The following is a 27,061-nucleotide window of genomic DNA, read 5'->3' as shown; positions in this document are numbered from 1 at the left end:
AACAGCCTCGGCTGCCTCCTCTGGATAGTGACCACATGTCCATACCGTGCCCCAACCTCTTTCTAGCACTGCAGTCCACACATCAAGCTGCTCGCTGGGCACACCTACCTACAGAATTTGCTAGCATAACAAACTAATATCTGAAATCAAACTCATGTTTCCTGAAGCTGGTTCTTGCCTATGACTTTGCTATTTAGATTAGTGATATCAGCCTTCTAGGTGCTTCACAGTCATCTGTTCTCTCTGCTTATGTAATTAGTAGTCCAGCGCTATTGATTCTCTGTCACATTCTTCCTTTCTGCTCCATCCCCACTGCCATTGCTCTGATTTTGCCTTTGATTGTGTCTATTACATTAGCTTACTCACTTCTCTGTGCTTCCAGTATCTATCCACATAATTTATCCTACACTTGGCTACCATAATAACTTTCCTATAATACCACTCATACCATATTGCTCTCCTACTCTGGAACTTCCAAGGGCTCTCTCTTGCTTATTGGATTATGTGAAGTAAAGGCTTTAACTTGACTCTTAAGGCCCACCATGCTCTTGCATCATTCTAATTTCACTTTGTCTGTGCCTTATAAAAACTGTGTTTTCTTCCTTCATGGTATTCCTGTGCTTCCCACTTCTGTTCATGCAAATCTGGCATTGCCTCTCTCCCAGTCGTCTTCAGTGGTGATTATATTGACTCTTCCAAAATCAGCTCAGAGGCTCTGTGATGCCATTCTTGATTCAAGCAGCAGTACTCTCTCCTTCTTTTGACTCTCATTTTGTTAGCATTTCCTTTCTGATACTTCTGACATTCCATCCTTTTTAATGGTTTTCTAGGTATTTTTCGTCCACCCTCTACCACACTAAATTCCTTGAGCACAGGGATTATTTCTTCTTCATTTTGGCATGTTGCCTAGTACCTCTCCAAACACCTTAAATGTAGATAGAGGAGCTCTGTAAATGCTTGGACAAAACAATAGTGAAGACTGCCAATTTTCTTTTTAGAGCCCCTAATGACTCAGTTTCGGGAATGAATACTGTGCTAAGAAGGTACAGATGCCAGGTGACTCAAGTGTCATAGCTCATTCTTTTTTCCTCATTCTCCATATTCAGTCCATCAACAAATACTGTCAGCCCTACCTCTTCAAAATATCTCTAATCAAATCTCTTGTTCTTGTCCCAACTGCTACTTTCCTAGAACAAACCACCATTATCTCTTACCTATAATAGCCCCTTTAAATGGTTCTCTGGCTTCTACTCTTGACCCCTCCCCCCCCGCCACAAATCCATCAGCCAAGTCAAACCTTTATAAAACTTACATCATGTTAGTCCCCTGCTTAACAACCTCTAACAGCTTCCCATTTCACTGAGAATAAAATTCAAACTGTTTCAGCCTTTGGAAACTCCATGATCTGGCCTATGTACCTCCCCAATATCATCTCCCACTGCAGTCCACCTTGCTCACTGTGCTCCAGCTCTGCTGCGTGTTGGCTCCTCCTGATTGTCAAGTTGTATCAAAGCAGAGTGACTGGGTGTTCTTGTTTCTATTGGGGTCCTAACTGTTGTTGGTTATTGTCCTAGGGATCCGTGTCTTTAGTAGTAGAGATGACTTGGGGAGTGGCCAGAAGTAGTTCTGAGGACTTTGAGACTTGACTCTGGGGAAAACCTTTATGGATTCCATCAGACCTCTGGAAAGTGGTAGGTCGAACAGTGAGTTTGAACTGAAAGAGATAATGGGCTTCAAGGAGGAAGAAAGGAAAACTGGTATTATTCCTACAGCCTCTTTCCCAAGGGACGCTATAAATGTTACTGATAGAAACCAGAGCTGGAGGACAAACATCCTCCACCTTCTTTATCACTTTGGGTGTTGGTTTAGGAAACTGGGCATCATGGCAAAAACTTTAAGGCTATCTGTTGAGTCAGATGGTGCACTGTGAACTTGATGCCATTTTCCCTATGTGCTCCTCTGAAGTCTCCCTTAGCCCTCTGGTGTTGCACCCTTAACTTTTGTACATAGAAGGGAGAGGGAAAAAACCTCTTTCATTATTCAGATTCTGGACTTGCTCCTCTTGCTCCTAGAAGCTTCGAAATATTCACTATCCACCTCTTTGCCTTTAGGATCATTGACAAGATCAGCCAGCTTTTTCCCTCTTCTGTCAGTTAAACAAGTCTATGATTGGTATGTTTTATCACACTATATATAGAAAAACTAGAAATTTCTCTCCAGCCCATTCTGAAAGAGAATCCTGAGTACTGCATTTCTAAAGTACTAAGCATTTTCCTACCCGCTGCTATGTGCAGAGCTTTCCCAAGTCATCTGTATGGTTACTTCCTGCCAACCTTCTTTGGAAAAAGAGGTGTCCCTCTGTGTCTTAAAGATTTCAATGTGAAAATGGAGAAATGGAAGCAGAGGGTCAAATGTAATGCCCTAGCCAGATGAAGTTATCACTCCCTATGCAGAAAGACAAAGAGCACCCCTGACACACACCACAGCATTTGTGGGGAGTCTTTATTTCCACTCGAACATTCCTTTCTTTTCTTATTCCCTACCCTGGGTTTCTTTTTAGCCAGGGATGGATTCTGAGGTGGAGGGTGGAGAGGGGGACCCAGCAGATTTACATGGAAGAACTTGAACTGGCTATTCAGAGGAGGTGGGGAGAGGAGGGGAGGCAGGGAGGCAGAGCTGGGTACCAAAAGCCCCTTCTCCAGAGAGTATTCATCTCTCAGATGACCCAGATTATAGCTTTCCCAGACTGATGAGAAAGCCATTGTCCTGAAAGTTCTCTTTCAAATTACACACACACACACACACACACACACACACACACACACACACTCTTCCCCCCTTGGTTGAGTCTATAATAAGGAAGGGTTTCCTGATTACCAGGCTGCAAGGACCCCAGCCAACAGTGGGTGGGGGTGGGCCTTCAAGAGCTCTGTGTCCCTCCATGGTGACCAGGCAGCTTTTCCCCTCTTCTGTCAGATAAACAAGCCATGCATTGTTCTGTCCCCCGGCTTGTCTGTGGGCTTCCCTTCCTGCTGAGCCTGCCAGAATGAGCTTGGGCTTCTTCGTGTGGGGCAGGTGGAATGTGCTGTTTGGAGGGAGGCTGGAAGAGCTACAGAAAATAAACAGAGCTAATCAAGGACGTTATTTTGTGCTTCTATTTATACAAATACTTTAAAAAGAGGAAAGTACCCACACTCTGTTATGGTCCAGGCCTCAGGTTGAGCACAACCACAAGCAACAGGGGTCACATTTTCCTTTTTCCCCTAAGTTAGAGCAGAGCCATGGTTCTCTTTCTGCTCATCTTCTCCCAAGTATCTCTTCAGGGGTCTGCTGGGATCCAGGCTCAAAGACAGATGGTGCTATCGGAAGATACTGGGGTGACAGCTGACTAGGGCAGCTGGAGACTGACTCCTTTCAGAATTGGTCCACCTCCACCCCTCACCTCTCACAAGAGCCTTTATAAGGCCTCTCCTGGGAGCCAGCTTCTGGCTTTTCTGCTGCATGTGCCCACCCTCCTGTGTCCCCAAGCCAAGTTCACGTCTCCTGAGTACTTGGAAAAGAAGCAGTCATCTTTACCGTCCCCTGAGCACAGGAGGTCATACTTGATCATGTTATCTGGAACTCAGCTCTGCTAAATGGGAGCATATGCCCTTTTCCCTCCACCACCTCTCCCAACCTCTTCCCCAAATCCCAAACTGGCTAAACCACTCAAGTTTCTCTCTCATCTTCCCTCAACGAAGGATTTCTTGAGTGTACACTGTCTGTGCCCACCTGCCTACTCCTCATCTGATGACATCCCAACTGTCATCTTCACACCCTTTCTCCCTACCTCAGCCAGCCCCATGAACATGCTTGCACCTCTAGTCACAATTTCTTCAGCCTCACCTGGCCACTGGCAGGGTCACACTGATAACAAACCAGTTGCTCTTTATTTTGTTAGGAAGTGGGGATTGGCAAGCTTCTTCAGGCAAGCGTTTGCATGGGCTGGGCCACTGAGCAAAAGGAGAAAGACATTTGGTGACCAGAAGAGCAAGGGCGGCTGGACACCCAGGCCTGAGGAATGAAATGAAAAGAGATTTTAACCTGATGCATTTTTTGGACCAGATTATGTCCTGGTATATTGCCACTCAAAATGTGGTTATCACACCAGGAGCATCAGTATCACTCTGGAGCTTATTAAAAGTCAGAACCTGGGCCTCGCTGAATCAAAATCTACATTTTAACAAGATCCCCAGGTAATTAGTATGCCCACTACAATTTGAGAGTGCTGTTCCAGAGTGTACTGGGTTTGGCGTTTGAGCCTTCTCTTAACTAGTCCTTTCTCTTTTATCTTCATTTGGATTGAAGAAATCAGTTTCCTTATTGCTAATGGTACCTCGCTCATTATTATTTTGCATACAGGTAATATTAAAAACAGATAGCATTTACTGAGTGCCTGTCACATGCCAGGCATTTTTTATAGATGAGGAAACCAAGGTTCTGTGACATGCCCAAGGCCAAACGACTAGTGAATGGTAGAGCTGAGACTGTAAGCCAGATCCATATGCTCCTCAAAGCTCCCAAACTTTCCCCTATACAGTTGATAAAAGTCAACCCAGACTCTCCTGTGAGATACAGAGGGAAGAAAGGGGAAGGGGCCTCCAGGCATGATTTCCCCAGAGAGGAAAGGCCCTAGCATACATACTTCATGTCCTAAGGGAGTTTGCATAAGCCCTCTCAGGAGCCAGAAATTACTGGAATTGAGGCCAGAGGCCAAGGGAAACTGGAGTAGGGAATTAGGAGTGTTAATGAAAGGAAAACCCTAACTCTAATTCCCCAAGATAAATTAAATCCTGGTGCCTGAGCCTGGGCTTAGGGGGTACAACAAATCCACATGGGGCTGCTCTGGATTCTGGCTACTGCGCTCATCACTTAGGGCATCATTTGGAACCTCAGCCTGGGGCCTAGGACTACTACATCATAGCATGCTAGAGCGGGAAGGGTCATTTGTGACGATTGAATTCAATGTTTTATTTTACAGGGAGGAAACAGAAGCCCAGAGAGTGGGAGTAAGTTGCCAGAGGTCAGAGTGAATTCATGGCAGATCCAGGGACACTGACCCCAAACACCACATTTCCAGCATTGCTAATGGGCACCTTTTCTGGAGTTGAAGTCTCTGGGGTAAAATTGGGTTTTCTTTGGATCTGCTCATGTCCCCACAGGAAGTGCAGACCCCTGTAAATACATCCGAAAATGTTTGTGAGCCTTCGTATCTCACCAGGACCTTCACCTTGGAAAATCTCTTAGTCACTTGCCCCCAGCTATATAAAATCAGCTGGAGTGCTACTCCTCTAGACCTGGAGGCTGGTAGTCCTGGCTTATCTGTACTTTTCTGGGGCCCAGAGGGCCTGCAGAGATGGCTGGGTGGGGTCAACTCAGTCCAGGAAGCACAGGAATTCTTTTAAGTGTATGTGTCTGGGGTATTTTTCTCTCTCACTTACGTGTATTTTTAAAAATTCTTTTTAGACACCCGCTTTATCTTTCCCAAACATCATTTCCTTGCTCCTTTCCTGAGTTCTAGCAGTGGCTGGGGGCCCAGCTTCCTTATTGGCCTCTGAGCTGCTGAGGGGGTGGGCCAGGGCTCAGAGGAGGTTGGAGTAGGGAGCAGGGGGGCTGTTTATGCTGCTAGAAGTGCCTTTCATCCTTCCCTTTGCCACCAGGGTGCTGGCTGGTTCCTGGAGCAGCGTCTTCACTCCTATCCAGCTCTTGACACTGGCTTTCGTTCCCTAAGGCTGTGGCCATATCTAGGTCCATCCAGGCTGATGGTCATACCTTGCCTTCAGTGCTACTCCTTCCTGTTCTTAGAACTGGAACCTGACTGTGCCTGAGCCCCTTGGATCACACTCAGCATCTTGGGCTGATGGTCCCTCGCCCCAGAAGGTCTTAACTGGAGGGCAGATGGGTCCCAGCTAAGGGAGGACGCTGGCTGGAGGGTTTGTCAACGAGAGTCTGAGCTAGCCGGATACCCCGCTCTCTCCCAAGCCATCTCTCCACCCTGGGCAACTTCCATGGTAGGTACAGCCAGTAGCCATGGCTGCTGCCACTCTTCCCCCTCTTGCTTTCTTTCTTCAATATCTCTTTCTTTTTGCTTCCTAAGAAAAGCATTTTGGAGTAATGAAGGATGGGATGAGGTGTGTGCTTATTGATAGTGCCTGAGCCAGCCTTAGGAGAAAGGCAAGCACTGGGGTCACTGCCTTCACATCTTGGCCTGGAGCTGCATGGTTGGTCGTAGGCATTTTCTTAACTTTTCTGTTTGTTTCTCCTCCTCTCTCTCCCCACTGCCTATGGAGGGAATGGTTTCAGCTCTAGGACTAATGAGACCTCCCTTTGCTGACTGCTTCTTGAGGGAATTGCTATGGGAAACCTCAGGAATACAGGCTTTTTCAGACAGACTCTTCCTTGGAGAGGAGGGGTCGTGTGGTATCCTAGGAAAAAACTGGAGGATCTGAGTTTCATTCCCAATTCTGCTGGTTATTAGCTATGTGCTCTTGGCAAATCACTTAAGCTTTATGCATCTCTGGTTCTCCATTTGTAAAGTGGGGATAATAACTTTTACCAGCTGGACATGGTGGCTCATGCCTGTAATCCCAGCACTTTGGGAGGCTCAGGCAGGAAGATTGCTTGAGGCCAGGAGTTCAAGACCAGCCTGGCCAACATGGTGAAACCCCATCTCTACAAAAAATACAAAAAAATTAGCCAGGCACGGTAGCATGCACCTGTAGCCTGTAGTCCTAGCTACTCAGGAGGCTGAGACAGAAGGATAGCTTATGCCCAGGAGTTTGAGGTTGCAGTTAGCTATGAGTGTGCCATTGCACTCCAACCTGGGCAACAGAGCCAGAGAGGCCCTGTCTTAGTAATAATAACAATAATAAAACTGTTTCACATAAGGTTAGAGAGATGATTAAATCAGTTAATGCATGTGAAATGCTTAGTGCCTGGCACATCTTAAGTGTTCAATAAGTGGTCCTGCTGTGTGTTTTTTTTAAGTTTATACAGTATGTCAGGCACTATGCTGATTGATTTCACACATGGGACTGCATTTAATCCAAAACATAACTCACGAAAAACAGATGGTCATCTTCCCCATTTTGCAGATAAAAAATCTACAACTCGCAGAAGTGACTTGCCCGTGGCCACACAACTACAATTTGAATGCAAGTGTGCACTGACTTCAAGTCTAGGGCTATTCCGAACTAATAATAGGCCAAATAGTAGAGCATATAGGTAGTTTATTCTCCTGTCCCAAACTAGGGTTAGAAGGCTCTAGCTCTGGCTCCAGCTCCCTCTGGATTTTTCTTCTTCCAGCCTTTAGTTTTCTCTGTGTCCTAAAAGCCCCCACTTCCCTCTTCTGTCTACTTTGGGATTGTTTCCTACTCCTGGAGAAACCCTAGAAAGAGTAAGGGGCCAGCCAGGCACGGTGGCTCACGCCTGTAATCCCAGCACTTTGGGAGGCCGAAGCGGATGGATCACCTGAGGTCAGGAGTTCGAGATGAACCTGGCCAACCTGGTGAAACCCCATGTCTACTAAAAATACAAAATTAGCTGGGCATGGTGGCACATGCCTGTAATCCTAGCTACTCAGGAGGCTGAGGCAGGAGAACTGCTTGAACCGGGGAGGCAGAGGTTGCAGTCAGCCGAGATCGTGCCATTGCACTCCAGGCTTGGTGACAAGAATGACACTCCATCTCAAAAAAAAAAAAAAAAAAAAAATAGTAAGAGTCTTTGTAAGGTATGTTTCACAGTGTGGCAAGGTAGTGGTATAGTAGAACCTCAACAGTGGATGGTACCCTAGGTGTGGGTACTTTTGAGCCATCAAAAGGTACAAGTCTGAGCTAATAACCATTATTATAGTACCTGCTACTTACTGACCACTTGCTGTGCATCAGGCTGTGTCCCAGATGCTTTGAGAGTACTATCTCTAATCCCCACAGTCACCTAGCCAGATAGGAATTATTGTTTCCTTTCTCAGATAAGAAAACTAAAGTTCAGATGGGTTAAGCAACTTACAGATACACACATCTAAAGTGGCAGAGGGGATCTGAACCTACATCTGTCTCACTCATTTTTCACCCATTGCCTGCTGGCTTGGTATAGTTGGTGAGATGAGACTGACACACATGAAATGATGATGGGCAATATCAAATATCATATTATTATGGACCCAGTTGTGAGGGCTAGATTACCCTGAACGAGCTTCCTGGAGGAGATGGTACTTGAGCAGTACCTTGAAGAACAGGTAGGATTTAGGTTAACAAAAGGAGAGGGGGCATTCCAGGCAGAGGGAACAGTCATAGTCATAACTATGATTGGTCGAGGCCTTGCCAGGCCTGATTCAAAGCACTTGCATTGTCTCATTTGATCTTTCAACAATCCCATTTGGTACTATTATCCACATTTTACTGCCATGAAAACTAGGGCTCTGAGAAGTGAAGTCACCTGTCAAAAGCAATAGAGCTAATGAGTGGTAGAGCTGGGATTCAAACAAAGGTGGTCTGACCCCAGAGCGTGTGTTAGATCGACAGGAATATCAACAGCAAAGGCACAGAATCAGGAAGGGACAGAGCTGGTTGCAGGGTGTGATTGGAGCAGAGAAATGAGAGATTGAGCTGATGGGTAAAGATAGCTTATTGAAGACTTTGAAACTGATCTAGTTTACGTTTGATGTGGGACAGAGTGAGAAATAGGGAGCCAGTGAAGATTCTTGAATAGGAGAGTACCCCAATTCAGTTGGCGTTTAACTTGATATGACCTAAAAGCAGTGACTGGAGGTAGAACAAGAGAGACAGGCTGGCAGACTTCTGCAGTATTTGGGGCATAAAGTTTCAAGGGCCTGGACTAGAACAGGAGCTGCTGGTGGTGGGTTCTGGGAGAAGAGCTGTGGTTCTGTCTGATGGCCACAGTGAAAATGGAGGAGGCGGGTAGGGGGAGAGAGAGAGAGAGAGAGCAAACCAGGGCCAGAGAAACATCATAAAGAAAAGACTCAGTAGAACTCAGTGTGGGATTGGATGGTTAGGGAGAAGGTGGCACCAAGGCTGACTGCCCACACTTTAAACCCAGAACTCAATAATTCTAAATATGGAAAGAGGCTTGAAATAAGAAGGATACCCTGTTCTCCACTATATCCTCAGTGCCTAAAAGCATAGGACATAGTAGATACCCATGGTACATAGTACTGCTACTGGTAGATGCTTGACGAATAGTTGTTGACCGGATAACTACCTGGTAGCAGCAGCTGGAGAGATTTCCCGGCAGTGTGGCTTTGTGTGTAGGACGCCAGAGCAAGCATAGCCCCCAAGGTCTCCTTGTGCCTTCAGCCCCAACTCTGGGCACTCTGAAATCAATAATAGAACAATATGATTACAAAGCTAGGGGCTTCACCTGGCTTTCCACTGTTGCTGACCTGTGGCTCTACTTCCTGGCCTTTGACAAACAGCTTCCCCTGCCCTTCCTGCTATACCTCCTGGTCTGTGTCTGGCCTATTACCACTCAATCCTTGTTTTCCCCAGCAGGGCCATTCTTCTGAAGACTATCTTTTTAGGTCTTAGCCCTCTAGAGCCTTGTACTACTGAGATCTTCTGTGCTTCTGCTGGGGTGAGGGGCATTTCCAGCTAGGATGGAATCCTCCAGCTTGAGTGTGACCATGAATGCTCCTGGGAGGTAGAGAGCTGCTTTATCTCACGATATAGCCAGCTTGTTGAAGGCAGGGGCCCTTATCCTATTCAACCCTGTACTACCAGTGCCTAGTCTGGACCCTGGCACAGTAAATATGAATAAATTGATGAAAATAATTTATCTATTTACTTCTGTATCATCTACTTATTTATCATGTTTCTTTTACTCTGCCATTCATCTCTTTCTCTATCATCCATTTCTCTCTACTATATATTTCTCTACAATCTTTCTTAGAGTTTTCTCTTTTTCTGTCATTTATTTTCCCCTCTATCATCTCTCCTTCTTATCTCTATCATTTGCCTGGCGCTTCCAGCATCTCTCTCTCTCCATTCTCTCTCTACTCTCCCTCCTTCTGTCATTCTCCCTCCCATCAATCACCCTTTTATCTCCTGGAATTATCCATGCCCCACATGTACTCTTCACCACACTACTCTTCCCCACTTGCAAGGGTGGCAACTGCTCATGCAAAGTATGCCAGGGGACAGGGATGGGTCCTGTATGCGGCAGTCTGTGCAAAAGTTGTGGCTGCATTCAGGGCCGTGGCCTCAGGCCTATTTCCCTTTATATACCCCTGACCTGCTGAGCAGCCAATCTCCTCTGTCAGCCTAACATGGTGCATTCACCACTTTGTTCTATCTTCCCTCACAGGAGTTGGGGCTTCCTGCCACCACTTTGCCTACCAACTCAGGCGTCTCACCTCTGTACCCATCTTATCTTTCACTCTGTCAACACCTATCCCATGCTTTGTTTGAACCAGCTCTGTCTCTCCCATTAGTCTGTAAGCTCTCGAGAGCAAAGACTGTATTGGATTCATCTCTGTAATCCCAGAGTTACACATAGAGGACACACAGTAAACATACAACAGATACTTAATCAATGAATGGCTAAAAATTGGAGAATTGACAGCCCAGTGTTGACCTGTTCAAACTTATCAATCACTTGCCCATTCCTTTCTCAGAGAAAAATGGGAAGATTGACCAGATTGATTTTCTTTCTCAAAGAGAAGTGAGGATGTGCTCACTGTTCATTAGGCAGCAGCACTCATTTATTCCACAAATATTTATTGAACATCTACTATGTGTCCAGCACTGTGATACGTGCTCAGGATACTCTTGTGAACAAAGCAGCCCTATGAAGCTGACATTCCATATCTCCAGAATGAAGGAGACTTGAGAACTAGGAGCTCAGGAGGGCCACTAAGATTCCCACACCAGTTCCTTGCAAGATGTTCTACTTTACTGAAGGAAAAGAGGGGGTGGGGCGGAAGCTGCCTGGGAAGTGATTTCAGCTCTGGTTCCTTAAGCCCACTTCCTGTCCCTTTCTTGCTGTAGGAGGAACGCCCCTGTCAGTAGGCCACACTCATGGCATGTGGCCAAGCTGCTGGAGGGATGCCCTGAAGCAGCCACCACCATGCATTTCCCTTCTGAAGCCTTCAGCTTGTCCTGGCATTCCGGCTGCAACACAAGGTGAGTCTAGAGCCCTCCCCTCAAGACAGGCTGGAGGGTAGACAATTTGGACACTCCTCCTCCTCTGCTCTAGTCCCTGTTGGATGTTAGAGTCTCAAGTGCTATAATGGAAAAGCAAGTGGGAGTCCAGAGTACCTGAGTTCAAGTCCTAGTCTCTTGCTAACTCTGTGTGATTTGGGGCTAGTCCCTTTCCTTCTGGACAATGTTTCCTTGAAATACCTCATTGGGCTTACAAGACACCACACTGTCCTGCTTTTCATCCTGTTTCACTAGCTGTTCTTTCTCCGTATCTCTTTTCCTAATTCCTTTCATTCTCCTGTCTCTTAATGTAGGAGGACACCAGGGCTCAGTTCTGGCCTGCTTCTCTATCAATGGCGACTCACTGGTGCCCTTATCTGGTCTTTATTACCTCTGTCACATAGCCAAAGCCTTCAAAATAGGGACCTTCCTGAATAACCATTGTTGAAACAGTTGCCCAAGAGGCAGACAAAATTTTCTTCAGGCTGAGAGCCAGCAAAGGTGCTGCCCTTCACTGTCTTTTCCCTTCCACAAGAGCTTCCCTCCAAGAAGGGATTTCTGTTGCAGGTTCAGAGAAACTAAGGGTTGAGTTTACCCCAATTCGGTGACTTTATCTGGAAACCAAGGGCTCAGGGCAGAGGCAGTTTTGTTCTGGAAGAATATGCAGAAACACACTTTGACATTCTTGAGCTTGGCTCCTGCTTGAGTGAGGATTTGTTTTTGTTTTTGTTCTTTTCAGCAGGAATAGTGGTGGAGTGGGTAGCAGGTTCCCTTGCCAATAAGAAATTGATGGATTCCTTGCCCAGAGAACAAGTGAGCTGACTGAATAAGGGGCAAGGCAGGGAGCAAGAATGAGCAGAAGCTGACCTGAGGGTCTCATGGGCTGCTGCCACAGTTCAACTCTGGCTTTCTAGACTATGGCCTTTCTGAGAGCAGCCTGCAACCTCTGGGGTTCTAGTCAAAGGGAGTTACTGGCATGACTTGGCTCAGTTTGGCTTTATGTGTGGGAAATGGTACTTAAAATTGAAGATTGCATCTGATCGTAGCCCTTCCCTTGGTCTTCCAGGTTTGGCTTCGCTGTGGGAGCTGGGGGAGGCGTGGGTGGGCAGAGGCCCCTATACTTATCAATACTAGTATTAGAGAGGATCCTGATGACAAAAACTAATAAAGAGAGTAGCAGCTGCCATGTATTGAACCCTTGCTAGGTACCTGGGCTGTGGTAAGGACTTTACATTTACTATCTGCTTTGTCTACACATCAACCCTCTGATATAGCTATTACTATTATTCCTATTTAAAAGACCATATGGCAGTAGCGCTAAGACACTGGACTCAGGCCTGATTCAGATTCCAGCTGTGCTTCTTTAGCAGCTTAGTGAGTTTGTCAGTTTACTTTACCTCTTTAAGCTTAAGATTCTTCCATTGTAAAGTGTAGATAATAATCTGTCCCATAAAGATGGGAACAATAGACACTGGGGAATACAAAAGCAGGGAGAAAGGAAGTGGGACAAGGGTTGAAAAACTACCCGTTGGGTACTCTGCTCACTTCCCAGGTGATGAGTTCAATTGTACTCCACACCTCAGCATCATGTGATATACCTTTGTAACAAACCTGTACGCGTACCCCCGGAATCTAAAATAAAGGTTGGAAAAGAAAAAAAAAAAAAGATCTGTCCTCTTCAGCTTGAAGTGAAACCTTGTAAAGTGTCCGGCACATTAAATAGTGTCCGGCACAGTAAATAGTCAGGATTGCTATTATCAAGAAAAGAATAGGGGAACACCTGAATTACAGCCCTGTCTGTGCCAGTAGTTAGAGCTGGGTGTTCTTGAGTAAATCACCATCTCAAAATCACTTCCCTTTGCTGGGCTTGCTTTACACCAGTGGTTCTCAAAAGTGTGATTGCTGGATGAGCAAGCAGCCCCAGCAGCACCTGGGAAGTTGTTGGAAGTACAAATTCTCAGGATTCACCGAGACCTAAAGCTCTAGGATGAGGACGAGTGACCCGTGTTTCAACAAGCCCTCCATGTGATTCTGATGCACATGCTCAAGTTTGAGAATCACTGATTTATTTACAAAATGGTCTGGCTACAATTGAATCAGCCCTTTAGGGCTCCTCTCTAATGCTGATATTCTGTGATTGTCTCTTTTGGCAGGGAGCCACATGCTGACTCCCTAGGGACAGGGACAGCCTAGAAGCAATTTCAGACTTGCTAATGTCAGGGAAATAGAGGATAACTGCCATAGAGTTCTCCCACTTTTAGTCTTTGGGGTGTTTCCCCATCTTTTTTCCATATATCATCTTGTGTCCCATTTTACTAAGCCCCTGAGGCACCCCAATGTCCATCTTCTTCCCTGTTTCCCTTTCTTCCCCTTTTTTTTTTGCCTACCCTCCTCTCATTTGTGGCATGGGTACCTCTGGGCTGGCCTGCCCTCTCCTATAGTAGGGCTGGCCATGACTTCGCTAACTAACCAGTATGCCCTGTGTCTTACAGTGACGTGTGTGTGCAGTGGTGTCCACTCTCCCGGCATTGCAGCACCGAGAAAAGCAGCTCCATTGGCAGCATGGAGAGCCTGGAGCAACCAGGCCAAGCCACCTATGAGAGCCATCTGTTGCCTATTGACCAGAACATGTACCCTAACCAGCGTGACTCAGCCTACAGCTCCTTCTCGGCCAGCTCAAATGCTTCTGACTGTGCCCTTTCCCTCAGGCCAGAGGAGCCAGCCTCTACAGACTGCATCATGCAAGGCCCAGGGCCAACTAAGGCCCCCAGTGGCCGTCCTAATGTGGCTGAGACCTCAGGAGGTAGTCGGCACACCAGTGGGGGCTACCTGACCCCCAGCTCTCAGATGTCATCCCGTCCACAGGAGGGATACCAGTCAGGGCCTGCCAAAGCAGTCAGGGGCCCACCACAACCTCCAGTGAGGCGGGACAGCCTTCAGGCCTCCAGAGCCCAACTCCTCAATGGAGAGCAGCGCAGGGCATCTGAGCCTGTGGTCCCCTTGGCACAGAAGGAGAAACTGAGCTTAGAGACTGTGCTACCCGCAAGGAACCCTAATAGGTTCTGTTGCCTCAGTGGGCATGACCAAGTGACAAGTGAGGGTCATCAGAACTGTGAGTTCAGTCAGCCTCCTGAATCCAGCCAACAGGGCTCTGAGCATCTACTGATGCATGCCTCAACCAAGGCTGTTGGATCCCCAAAAGCCTGTGACAAAGCTTCCAGCATGGATTCCAACCCACTCAATGAGGCTTCTGCAGAGCTAGCTAAGGCTTCTTTTGGCAGACCTCCACATCTCATAGGACCCACAGGGCATCGCCATAGTGCCCCTGAACAGCTGCTGTTATCCCACCTGCAGCATGTGCACCTTGATACCAGGGGCAGCAAAGGGATGGAGCTCCCACCTGGACAGGATGGGCACCAGTGGACTCTGTCCCCTTTGCACAGCAGCCACAAAGGGAAGAAAAGTCCATGCCCCCCTACAGGAGGAACCCATGACCAGTCCAGCAAAGAAAGAAAGACCAGACAAGTGGATGACAGGTCTTTAGTTTTGGGACACCAGAGCCAAAGCAGTCCCCCACATGGAGAGGCTGATGGACACCCCTCAGAAAAAGGTTTCCTGGACCCAAACAGAACAAGCAGAGCAGGCAGTGAATTGGCCAACCAGCAACCCTCTGCCTCTGGCTCCCTTGTTCAACAAGCCAGGGACTGTTCTTCAACCACTAAAGTAGCTGGTGGCACAGAGGCAGGTGAAGAAGGGGACAGTGAGCCCAAGGAGTGCAGCCGGATGGGTGGTAGGCGAAGTGGAGGGACCCGGGGCCGCTCAATCCAAAACCGGCGGAAGAGTGAGCGTTTTGCTACCAATCTGCGTAATGAAATTCAGAGGAGGAAGGCCCAGCTCCAGAAAAGCAAGGGTCCCTTGTCACAGCTGTGTGACACTAAGGAGCCAGTGGAAGAGACCCAGGAGCCCCCAGAAAGTCCTCCACTCACTGCCTCTAACACATCTCTTCTATCTTCATGTAAAAAACCTCCCAGCCCCAGAGACAAGCTCTTCAACAAAAGCATGATGCTCAGAGCTAGGTCTTCCGAGTGCCTCAGCCAAGCCCCTGAGAGCCATGAATCTAGGACAGGCTTAGAGGGACGAATAAGCCCTGGCCAGAGGCCTGGCCAGTCCTCTTTGGGCCTGAACACCTGGTGGAAAGCACCTGACCCATCCTCCTCAGACCCTGAGAAAGCACATGCTCACTGTGGAGTCCGTGGAGGTCACTGGAGATGGTCTCCAGAGCATAATTCACAGCCACTTGTGGCAGTAGCCATGGAAGGCCCTTCCAACCCAGGTGACAACAAGGAATTGAAGGCTTCTACTGCTCAAGCTGGGGAGGATGCCATCCTCTTGCCTTTTGCAGACAGAAGAAAGTTCTTTGAAGAGAGTAGCAAATCCTTATCTACATCTCATTTGCCAGGTTTAACCACTCATAGCAACAAGACTTTTACCCAGAGACCAAAACCTATAGACCAAAACTTCCAGCCAATGAGCTCCAGCTATAGGGAATTGAGGCGCCATCCCATGGACCAATCATATCATTCCGCAGACCAAACATATCATGCCACAGACCAATCATATCATTCCATGTCACCCCTTCAGTCAGAAACTCCCACTTACTCAGAATGTTTTGCAAGCAAAGGTCTAGAAAATTCCATGTGTTGTAAGCCACTACACTGTGGTGATTTTGATTACCACAGGACCTGCTCTTACTCCTGCAGTGTTCAAGGAGCTCTAGTCCATGATCCTTGCATTTATTGTTCTGGGGAAATCTGCCCTGCCTTGCTAAAGAGAAATATGATGCCAAATTGCTACAACTGCCGGTGCCACCACCACCAATGCATTCGGTGTTCAGTTTGCTATCATAATCCTCAGCACAGTACCCTCGAGGACAGCAGCTTGGCACCTGGCAACACTTGGAAACCCAGGAAGCTGACAGTGCAGGTGAGGACTTGGTTCTTGGGTGGGTAACCTTCATTATTGTCTTTGAGAGGAGAAAGCTAGGTAAATCATTTAAAAATATAACAATTATAATTCCTTGAAACTGTACAGCACTGGCTCCAGTAGTTGTTAGCTTAGTAACCTTGAATAAGATACTCAGCCACCAAAATTGCAGTTGTCTCATCTTTAGGGTTAGATAAAAGTAACTTTTGCTTCATAAAATGGACACAACTGAGATTTGTATCCTGACTATAATATTGATATCTGAGTGACCCAAAGCAAGTCATTCAACCACACAAATTTGAAGTATGTAATTCTAAAGGGAAAAAATAATTTTTCCGTCATAAAATAGCCAGTATTAAGAAGAGTCTCACTACCTCATCTCTAAAATGGAGGAATATCATGGCTGCCTCATGGATCACTTGTGAGAATCAAATGAGATTGTGTCTATGGAGTTCTAGGCCCAGTGCATGATACAAAATATCACTTATTGCCTCCCATTTTCTACTTCAGAAGTATTTAGAGATGCAAAATTTGCAAATATCCCCAGGCTTTGCTTTCAGAGATCTGACTTGTTGGGTTTTTAAAAAGACAAATCCTTTCCCCTTTCTCCATCCTGTCTCTGTTGGAGACCCAGGTCTAAACTGGCTGCTCTTATATCCTGGTTATGACCTATTACCATAACACAAGCCACCACCATCCCCCAGGCTACTTCTGGGAGGACTCCCTAGGTCCTTGCCTACTCACTGCCAAATTACTTCCCCATGGCATCCCTGATGCCATCTTTTGGCCGGTGCATTCAAACCAGAAGTTAATTCCTGTGTTCAGCTGTTGCATACACAGACACTTTTGAAATGACTTACTATCTGAATTTGCTCAATGTATATCCTTGGTAAAAAGGAACTTCAAGAGTGAAAGAAGCCTTACATAAAAGACTATGAACTCTACAATTCCTTTTATATGAAATTCTAAAACAGCTATTCTATGGGGAAAAAAAATTCAGAACACTGCTTGCCAATGGGAGGTGGCACAGAGATTGACTGGAAAAAGGCATGAGGGAACTTGTGGGGTGGTGACTATGTTCTATATCTTGGTAAGAGTTTGAGTTAAACATATGTACCTGTCAGAACTCAACAAATGTATAGCAAGGCTCCTAGACAGCCAATGCACTTAGTATTTGTGCATTTCACTGGAAGTAAATTTTGCCTTAAAATGTTGTAAACAAATATTAAACTTTATTTAATATGTATGCTGAAGTGTTTTTGAAGTATACTGCTGTATTCAACTTACGTTTTCAGCATACAAATCTTGTACATATTTTGTTATATTTGTCCCTGAGATTTTATGAAAGCGCCGAATCCTAGCCACTCAACCACCAGGGATATTTGTCCCTAAGATTTTATGTTTTTAGATTCTATTATAAAGAGTATTATTTTCTTAATGTCAAGTTGAAATTCTTGATTACTAGTCTATAGAAATATAATTGAATTTTGTGTATTGACATTGTATCCTGCAACCTTGCCAAACTCACTTATTAGTTCTAATAGCTTTTTGGTGGATTATAAAACATTTTCTACATACACAAATCATGCCATCTGCAAATAGAATTTTGTATCTTCCTTTCTCCTGTACATGCCCTTTTCTGGGAGAGAGAAGAGCCTTATTGCACTCTCACCTTCAATACAATGTTTGGAGGAAATGGTAAGAGTGGACATTATAGCTTTTTTCTTAATCTTTGACTATAAAGTTTGATGTTAGCTGTAGGATTTTTTTGTAGGTGCCCTTTAATTGAGGAAAATCTCTTTTATTCTGAGCTTACTAAGAGTTTTCATCAGAAGTAGATGTTGTATTTTTTTTTAAATGCTTTTTCTGTATCTGTTGAGATGATCATATAGTTTTTCTCTTTTAGTCTACTGATATGGTGAATGACATTGATTGATTTTTAAAATAAATAGAAGCCTAGCATTGCCAGGATAAATCCCACTTGGTCATGATGTATTATCCTTTTATATGTTACTAGATTTGCTAATATTTTGTTAAGGATTTTGCCCTTATGTTTATCAGGGATTTTAGTCTATAGTTTTATTATAACATCTTTTTCTGTTTTTTGTTTGTTTGTTTGTATCAAGGTAATGCTAGCCTTAAAAAATGAGTTGGGATGTATTCCCTTCTCTTTGATTTTCAGGAAGAGTTTGTATAAAATGTCTTCCTTAAATGTTTGCTTGAGTTCATCATTGAAGCCATCTGGGCCTGGAGGTTTTTTGGTAGTAAGCTTTTTAACTACAAATTCAATTTCTTTAATAGATTTGGGGACATTTAGGTCATCTATTTCTTCTTGAGTAAGCTTTAGTAGTTTGTGTCTTTCAAGAAATTTGTCCATTTCATTTACATTTTAAAATTTATGGGGATATAGTTGTTTTCAACTTACTTTAAAATGCACCAGGAATTTAAGATGGATTGGTAGATGGATAGAGGAGTAAATAGATATATGATAAGGCAAATATATCAAAATGTTAATTGTAGAATCTAGGTGCTGGGTATATGGGTGATCACTGTGAACTTCTTTCAACATTTTTGTATGTTTGAATATATTCATAATGTTGAAAAAAAGAGGAGAGGAAATATAAAATAATGGTTTTAAGGGCACCGAAGCTGGAACCAGACTGCCTGGTTTTGAATTTCTTCCCCCGAACTTACAATGCCTAAGCTTTCCCATCTGAAAGCATGGGGGTAGTAACAACACCTACTTCATAAGTTGGTTGTGGGGATTAAGTGATGTAACACATTTAAGACTCAGAGCAGTGACTGCCAGATTGTAATCATCTTATAAGTGAGTTATCACCTCTTAAAGGGACATTTTGGCTTAGCTTGAGAGACTTTTGCTGGAAGAAGGACTCACAGATAGACAGTAGACAAAGGGGGCTGAGATTGGGGGTGAGTGGGGCGGGGGAAGTGAGGAGATGACGACTGCAGTGGTGTCAGCCCAGGACCAGCAACTCTATAAGAGATGGAGGTACGATTTGCAGGTTGCAGCAATTGGCAGCAGTAATGCATGCGGGTGAGGCTGTGCCTATATCATGCCTCTATTTTTTGTACTCTGAGGGAGGGATACCTTGGCTTCCTAATGCTTGTTAGACCAGCTAAGCAGGTCTGCTTAGATACTAGGCATTCAGACATGTGGATGGCTGCCTAGGAGACACCACATGCCCATTTCTGCCCATCATCTGAACCTTCCACTCCTACTCCACCCCCCTCAAGAAATGGGAAAAACTTGCAGCATGGGTTAAGATGCCATAGCTCTGATGACTAAGGTACTTGTGGTGGTAGCTATCTGAAGTAGGGCGGAGATCCTGCTCCTAATGCCCCTGGATGAGGTTGGTGAGCTAATTGGCTCCTGTTCAGTGCTGTGAAGACTGAAATCAGCATGCACTCACATCCTTCATACCAGCTTGTTTTGCATTCATTGTCAAATTATTTCACTTACCAATTGTATGGGATAAGTTATAATAGGATCTCCCATTTTACAGCTGAGGAAGCTGAGAAAGCCAAGGCTCAGAGGTCACACATCTAGCAAGTAGCAGAGCCAGAATTTGAATAACATGACAGTAACTAGCATCTCAGTGTCTACTGGGCACCAGGTACTATTCTAGGTGCTTTACATGTATCAAGTCATTGAGTTCTCAAGCAATATTATTATCGTGATTATACTATTATATAGTTGGGGAAACTGCGATAAAGAGAAGTTGAATGGCTTGCCTGAGGCCGCAAGTGAAAGGCAGGTGTGCGATTTGAATCCATGCTATCAAGCTCCGGAGGCCAAGCTCCTGACTGTGCTACACTGCCTCTCCATAAGCTGATTGCAAAGCCCAGGCCCTCTCTAGTGTGGCCAGATGCCCTCTAGCAGTATCACTTCCACTGGGACAGCAAGTTCCCATCACAATCTCCATTTGCAACAAGCCGTGGGGATAACTGCCTCTTTGGTTCAAAGGGTGCAAGCAATGTACCAGGAACCTATGTGGCTTAGGGAAAAAAAAGTAGAATGATACTGTGGACCTGGGAAGGTGGTTGGGAGTTGGTATAGGACTTTGGTTTGGCCACTGCTATTTACTGAGCACGTGCACAGGGCTAGACAGGGCATGGACAGGAAATCCTGGCCCCCACTGTGGTTGAACAAGTAATGGTGTCTTTGCAGGCAGGAACATCTCACAAGGGCATCGAGGCAGAGTCTAAAGTACAAGTGGTTAGAGCTGTTCTGACATGCCAGATATAGGCAGGGACTGCTCTGGTCCTTTAAAAGCTGAAGCCAAGAAATAAACCTCAACTTTTCCATTGCTGCTAACATCCAGAGCCTCTTATGTGCCAAGCAATGTGCTAGGAGTTCTCTCTGCATATCTTATTTATCATCACTACTGGTCACCCAGATAGGAAACTGAGGTGAGGTTCAAGGAGGTAATATGAATAACCTCAAATAACACCACTATTAAGTGTCTTAGCCAGTGTGACTGCGCCAAGGATCTGTGTTTATTCTGCTTCACCAGGTGTCTTACTTCCAGTAGGGAGACCTACTGGGGCAAAGGTAATAAAACTTTGAATGGGACTAATAATAGTAGCATTGGAGAAAGAGGGAATTTGGAAGATCCGTGAAATTTAGGAAAAACTGTGCATTCCCATTGAACTAAACTCTGAGTCTCTGGGTATGGAGTATTGGATACAAAGAGAGAATCTAAAAGGCTAATTTGCATTCAGTTTGGAGCTAAAATAGGAAGGCAGGGACAGTTTTACAAATGGCACATATGGCTTGGCCTAGAAAAAAAAAAAAAAAAAAGAATTGCTTGGACATGGCCCTTAAGGAAAAAATGCCCAGGGTAGAGAGTCTGCTCCTGTAATGTAGGGACTGTGGCAACCTGCACTCATATTCCCCAGAGATGGGCCCACCTCAGCCCCTGCCAGCAGATGTGGGCAGAGGAGGAGGAGCCACTGCAGTTTGAGGCGTGCTGGCATACCTGCTGTCCCTCTGCCTCACCTGGGGAGACGGTTGCTGCAGCCGGAGCTTCTGCCCTCAAAGCCCCCCTCAAGGGTCAGGACTTCCAAGAGGATGCTTTCTCTGTTGGAAGAGGCAGGAGGAATGAGCAGGTTCACCCAGCAGAACAAACAAAAAGACCTCCATCTCTCTGTGCAGGCAAGAGCCAGGGCAAACAGCAAACATACTAAACTGGTTTTTAATGTGGTTTGGGAGGGGAGTGGAGAAAGAGGGAAATAGCATTTCTAGACCACGGTGTCCAGGTCCCTAAGTGCTCCCTTAGCCTCTGCATGCCTGCAGCAGTTTAGCAAGCCTCCCGACAGAAAGGCAGCCCTCCAGGTACAAATTTCTCAGCCTGCATAGCAGAGTAGAAGGAACAAGCTGGGGGGCTGGGCCAGACACCGGCTCCTGACCTCTTCACATTTTTGAGGCCATCTAGATACCTGGCTGCTCAAAGCTTTCTAACTTATCAGGATTTTTCTTTACAGGAATTTCCTGGGGACAAATGGAATCCAATAACAGGAAACAGGAAGACCAGCCAGTCAGGGAGGTAAGTGAGCATTCAGGGAGTTGGGGTGGGTTGGTGCCTCTGGAGCTTCTATAGAAATTGCTAAGGTCTTTGGTTTGCTTAGTTTCCTTTGAGGAAACTGGCCTGGTATCTAGACTAAGGGCTTGATGCCATAGATATAATTCAGCCTGTCCCCCTGCCCCCCGCACTCCTAGATAGCTGGGTACAGACCAAACTGATTTCTAGGACATTTTGGAATATGCAGGTTTCCTCTATTAGACTGAGACCCTTGAGAGAGGACACCATACTTTGGTCATAGCTTTATTCTTCGTACCTAGCACAGTGCCCGATACAGAGAAGTTACTCGAGAGGTATTTGTCATTTGCTTGCCAAATGAAGAAATGGAACCTCCTCCACCATTAATGGGTGAAATGACACAAAAGTAATAATGCTAGCTAACATTTCTTGAACACAGTGCTCTATTCTAGACCCCATTCAAATCATTTTACAAGTATGTATTTATCACTATGACCTTACGGAGTTGGTAATATTAGTCTCTCCATTTGACAGAGAGAAGAAATTGAGACACACAGAGATACATTCATTTGCCTGAAGTCCCACAGCTAATCAGTTGACTAAGACCCAGGCGGTCTAGCTTCAGGGACACTATACTACATTACAGTGTTTCTCTGAAATGGTTCTTTTACTGATTAGTCAGTGAAATAAGAGGACTTTATTGAAAACCTAGTATAGGTCCTGCCTTTTTCTGGGCAAGGTGAGAAATACGAGCAAAAGAACAGCAGGAAGCACAGTGCCTGCCCACAGCTTGAGCAGGGAAGACTAACCCACACAAAGCTAAATGGCAATAATAATAAATTACCACTTGCCAAACAACCTATGTGCTGCAAGCCAAATTACACATATTATCTTACGCTTTATCTTCCCAACAACTCTGTCAGGTAGGTATGATTATAACTGGAGCGGTGGGTCTCAAAACTTGAGTGCACAATTGAAACACAGAGAAATAGTTGGACCCGACCCTGCATCCTGAGAGTGATTCAGTAAGTGGGGAGTGGAGCTCAAAACCTGCCATTCTAACAGGCTCAAACAGCATCTGGGTGATGCTGATGCAGCTGGTCCTGGGATCCAGTTTGAGAATTGCTAACTCACATAAAGGATCACAGTCAGAGAGCCTAAGGAATCTACTCAAGGTCTCACAGCTAGTAAAGGGATAAGCTAGGAATTAAGCCCAGCTTTTACTTTCTCACACAAGTTGACAGAAGATGAAACCCTGTCAAATACAGGGCTTAAGAAGCACCTGGCACCTGGTAAGGGGGTAGCACGTGGTAACTATTACTGTACCCTATTTAAGTTCATTGGAGGATACAAACAACTGAGGGTTGGTAGCTGTAAGAGGAAAGGCCCATAGAGGAGACTAAGCAGGGTGTGTTGGAGGAATAATCCCCACTGGTTAAGTTCTGGCCTTGGAGTCAGTTCTGCCTGGGTTCAAAGCCAGATTCTTCTATTCACTAGCCATGTGGCCTTGGCAAGTGCCTACCTGCCTGCCTCTCTCCCTCTCTCTCTTTCCCTTCCCCCCTTATTTATAAAATGGGATAAGAGTATCTATCTCAAATGTTTGTTATGAGGACTAAATGAATTAATATATGTAAAGCATTTAGAGCAAAACCTGACACCATAAACTCTCAGGAAATGTTATCTGTAATGAGGAGGAAGAAGAAGAGCAGCAGCAGAGAAGAAAGTTGAGTAGTGAAGCACTGGACCAGCCTAGGCAGGCCTTGACCAACCTAGGTAGACCAGCCTAGGTAAACCTAGATAGGATCACAAACACGGGAGCAATGAAAGGTTACCATCAGGTAAGTAGTATGATAAATGTGGCCCTTTAGGCAACTTTGCAGTGTTTGCAGCCTAAGTGGGTTGAAGAGAGACCAATTAGGAGAAGTGATCTGGCCATGACAGAATGTGGCCCTGGATTGGGGAGGTAGAGGCGCGATAGAAATGGAGCAGAAGGAATAGATAAATAGGTCTGATATTTGGGGGAGGGGAGTTTGGTTATTGTGAAAACAATATTACAGGAAATTAAAAATAGAAGAAAAAAATAACCTTATTGTCACCACCTTAACACCTTGGTTGTTTTCATTTCCCTGTCAGCTTTATCTATAGGTATAGAGATTTTTCTAAGCATGATTATAATAACCATGTAGATGTAATTTTGTGTGCCCTGCTTCTTTTTCCTCTCTAAGCATTACTTGGTAAACAACTTTTCATGTTGCTATGCAGGCTTCCTCAAGTCATAATTTTTAGTGGCTGTATAATATTTCACCAGCTTAATGTGCTCTAATTTGCTTAATCATTCCCAAATTGTTGGGTAAATAGGTTGTTTCCAATTTCTTGGTATTATAAAGTAATGCAGCAGAAATATTTTGAGTCACTATAGCTTTTTTTCTCATTTTGAATTATGTCATTAAAAACAATTATGTGGAGTTGGGATTACTAGTGCAAAGAATACGAACATTCTTAATGGTTCTTCATAGATCTTACCAAACTGTTTTCCCCATGGGATGTTTTACATGCCATTAGCAATATATGAGAATACCAGTTTTCCAAAATTATGTCACCATTGAAAATTTTCTTTTTCTAATGCCATACAGTTTAATGGGACCTATTATAGTATTAATTTGCTTACTTTGATCATTCTAGTTTGAATATTTTGTGTGTGTAATTAATATATTAATATCTGTATTGCTTCTCATGTGAATAATCTGTTCAGATTATTTGCTCACAAATATGTGACACCTTTTGAGGGCAAAGTAGAGAAAACTTGGTGACTAGAACTTGAGGAGAAAAAAGGAAATATATCTTAGCCAAGCATGAGATAGTACACACCTGTAGTCCTAACTGCTCAGGAGGCTGAGGTGCGAGGATCACTTGAGCCCAGGTGTTCGAGGCGGCAGTGAGCTGTGATCACATGACTGCATTCCATCCTGGGTAACAGAGCGAGACTCTGTCTCAAAAAAAAAAAAAAAAAAAAAAAAAAAAAGATAAAAAGATAAAAATCAACTCTGAGCCCCAGTGACTTGGAGAATGTTATTGGCATAGATGGGGCAGTTGAGAAGGGGAGCTGGTTTGGTGAAGATGCTGCTAAGTTTGAATTGGGATATGTTGTATTTGAAGTTAGTGGAAGATACAAGTTGAGTCTTTCAAGGCTTGTCAAACACCCAGCCAGGGGACAGGATGAGGAAGAAGAATCAACAAAGGAAACTGAAGGGTCAAGCAGCTGAAGTAGTAGAAGGAGAAATCTGCCAGTGTAGAAGATAAGCAGATGACTGTTAATGTCCTTAACAGTTTGGAATTACAAGTGACCTTCAAGAAAGCAAATTCAGTAAAGCGGTAGGCATAGAAAATAGATGGCATGGTGGTCTGTAAGGGGGGAGCACAGAGAAGAAATGCAAGCAGCTTTACACATCACAAATGTACCTGTTTTAAGTGTACAATTCAATGATTTTTAGTAAATTTACAGTGATGTACAATCATCACCACAATCCAGTTTTAGAACAGTTCTATCACCCTAAAAAGACCCCTCATGCCCATTAGACATTGCTCTCCATTCCCACTCTCAACCTTAAGCAACCACTAATCTACTTTCTGTCTTTATAGATCTTCCTTTTCTGTGCACTCCATATGACTCAAATCGCACAATATGTGGTCTTTTATGCCTGACTCCTTTCACTTAGCATAATGTTTAGCAGTTCATCCATGTATCAGTACTTCGTTCCTTTTTATTTCGAAATAATATTCCATTGTATGGATGCATCATATTTTGTTTACTAGTCCTTCCACTAATGGATTGTTGGGTTGTTTTCACCTTTTGGCTATTGTGAATATTACTGCTATGAACATTCATGTACAAGTTTCTGTGTAGATTTATGTTTTTAATTCTCTTTGGTACATATTTAAGAGTGAAATTGCTGGACCAAATGGTAATTTTATTGTTTAACTTTTTGAGGAACTGCCCGTTTTCTAAAGCAACTGCACCATTTTACATTCCCACCAGCAAAAGAGAGTTCCAGTTTCTTTTGGCTAATTTTACTACAATGATTAATTGTTACTGTGTGGTTTTTAAAATGTTTAAAAAGGGGCCCGGCGCGGTGGCTCACACCTGTAATCTCAACACTTTGGGAGGCCAAAGCCGGCAGATCCCTTGAGGTCAGGAGTTCGAGACCAGCTTGGCCAACATGGTGAAACCCCGTCTCTACTAAAAGTATAAAAATTAGCCAGGCATGGTGGCAGGCGCCTGTAATCCCAGCTACTCAGGAGGCTGAGGCAGGAGAATCGCTTGAATCTGGGAGGCAGATGTTGCAGTGAGCCAAGACTGTGATACTGCACTCCAGCCTGGGCGACAGAACGAGACTCTGTCTCAAAAGAAAAAAAATGTTTAAAAAGGAAGATGTTTAAAAATAATAAATTAGCTAGGAAAAGGAAAGAGAGAAATGGGATGATAGAGGGAGCAATTGGGTTTAATTTAGTGGTTCTCAAAATGTGGCCCCAGGCCCAGCAACCTCAGTATCAACTGAGAACTTGTTAGAAATGCACACTCTCAGGCCATACTCAGACCTACTGATTCAGAAAGTGAGGATGTGGCCCAGCAATCTCTGTTTTAACAAGCCCTCCAGGCAATTCTGACGCAAGCTAAGTTTCAGAACCACCAGTTCAAATGAAACTTCAGTCAGGATCTAGAAAACTGAATTAAGTTTAAAACAGAAAGGAAAGCTCAATAGAAAAGGAAGTATTGACACTGAAGATGGAAGAGGCAGGTCCCAATTAAGGTCTCAGGAAACATGAGAAGGACTAGGAAATGTCCAGGGCATAGATGACATCTGTGAGGAGAAATCCTGATAGAGTTTCCCCTCACACCTTCCCCCACCACCACACACACAAATTTTAACATTTACTATGTTATTTCTGTAACAACTGGAATGATGAGTGTAGATGGAAAAATCAAATGTGTATTCTTAAGCCACTCTCTTTGCCTGGAAGCCTGCAATGAATTGATAATTTCAGGTGGTTATACTCTTAGTTGTCTTCCTCCACTGTTACTTGGTTTTCCGTAAAGAGAATGTAAAAATTTTAATATTAGCAGGAGGGATAAAAATGGTGAGTAGATCTACTGGGAGAAAAAGCTACATTACTGTGATATATTTAAAAGCCAAAATAAGTTATTTTCTGGATTATCTCTATTGGTTTTCTGTACCTTTGATTGCCTGCTGTGACCCTTTCCATTTTTTTTCACTTTGCACAGAACTTTAGAATGTGTAGGGTGTTTTTATATGCATGACCACA

The 27,061-nt window shown here is 44.6% G+C and overlaps 1 protein-coding gene across 10 annotated transcripts in view; it reads left to right on the top strand.

Annotated features, from left to right (window-relative positions):
- Window positions 1–27,061, top strand: part of SHROOM4 (shroom family member 4) — a 283,821-nt gene that overhangs the window by 165,767 nt on the left and 90,993 nt on the right. For 8 of the 10 annotated variants that reach the window (XR_010125372.1, XR_010125373.1, XR_010125371.1 and 5 more), the window contains 3 exons: window positions 11,043–11,177; window positions 13,688–16,178; window positions 21,684–21,745. Coding sequence is in view for 7 of the 10 variants with exons in the window: in XM_054473015.2 (XP_054328990.1) it covers window positions 11,043–11,177; window positions 13,688–16,178; window positions 21,684–21,745 (2,688 nt within the window). In the remaining 3 variants the exon portion in view is untranslated. Of the gene's footprint in view, window positions 1–5,846; window positions 6,051–11,042; window positions 11,178–13,687; window positions 16,179–21,683; window positions 21,746–27,061 lie in introns of those variants that run through there. The other 2 variants (XM_054473014.2, XM_063660273.1) reach the window with 2 other exon arrangements.

This window comes from Pongo pygmaeus, chromosome X (genome assembly GCF_028885625.2).
Source record: "Pongo pygmaeus isolate AG05252 chromosome X, NHGRI_mPonPyg2-v2.0_pri, whole genome shotgun sequence".
Classification (NCBI taxonomy): domain Eukaryota; kingdom Metazoa; phylum Chordata; class Mammalia; order Primates; family Hominidae; genus Pongo; species Pongo pygmaeus.
The sequence above is the reverse complement of the archived record's forward strand: the minus strand, read 5'-3'. Positions and strand labels throughout refer to the sequence as shown.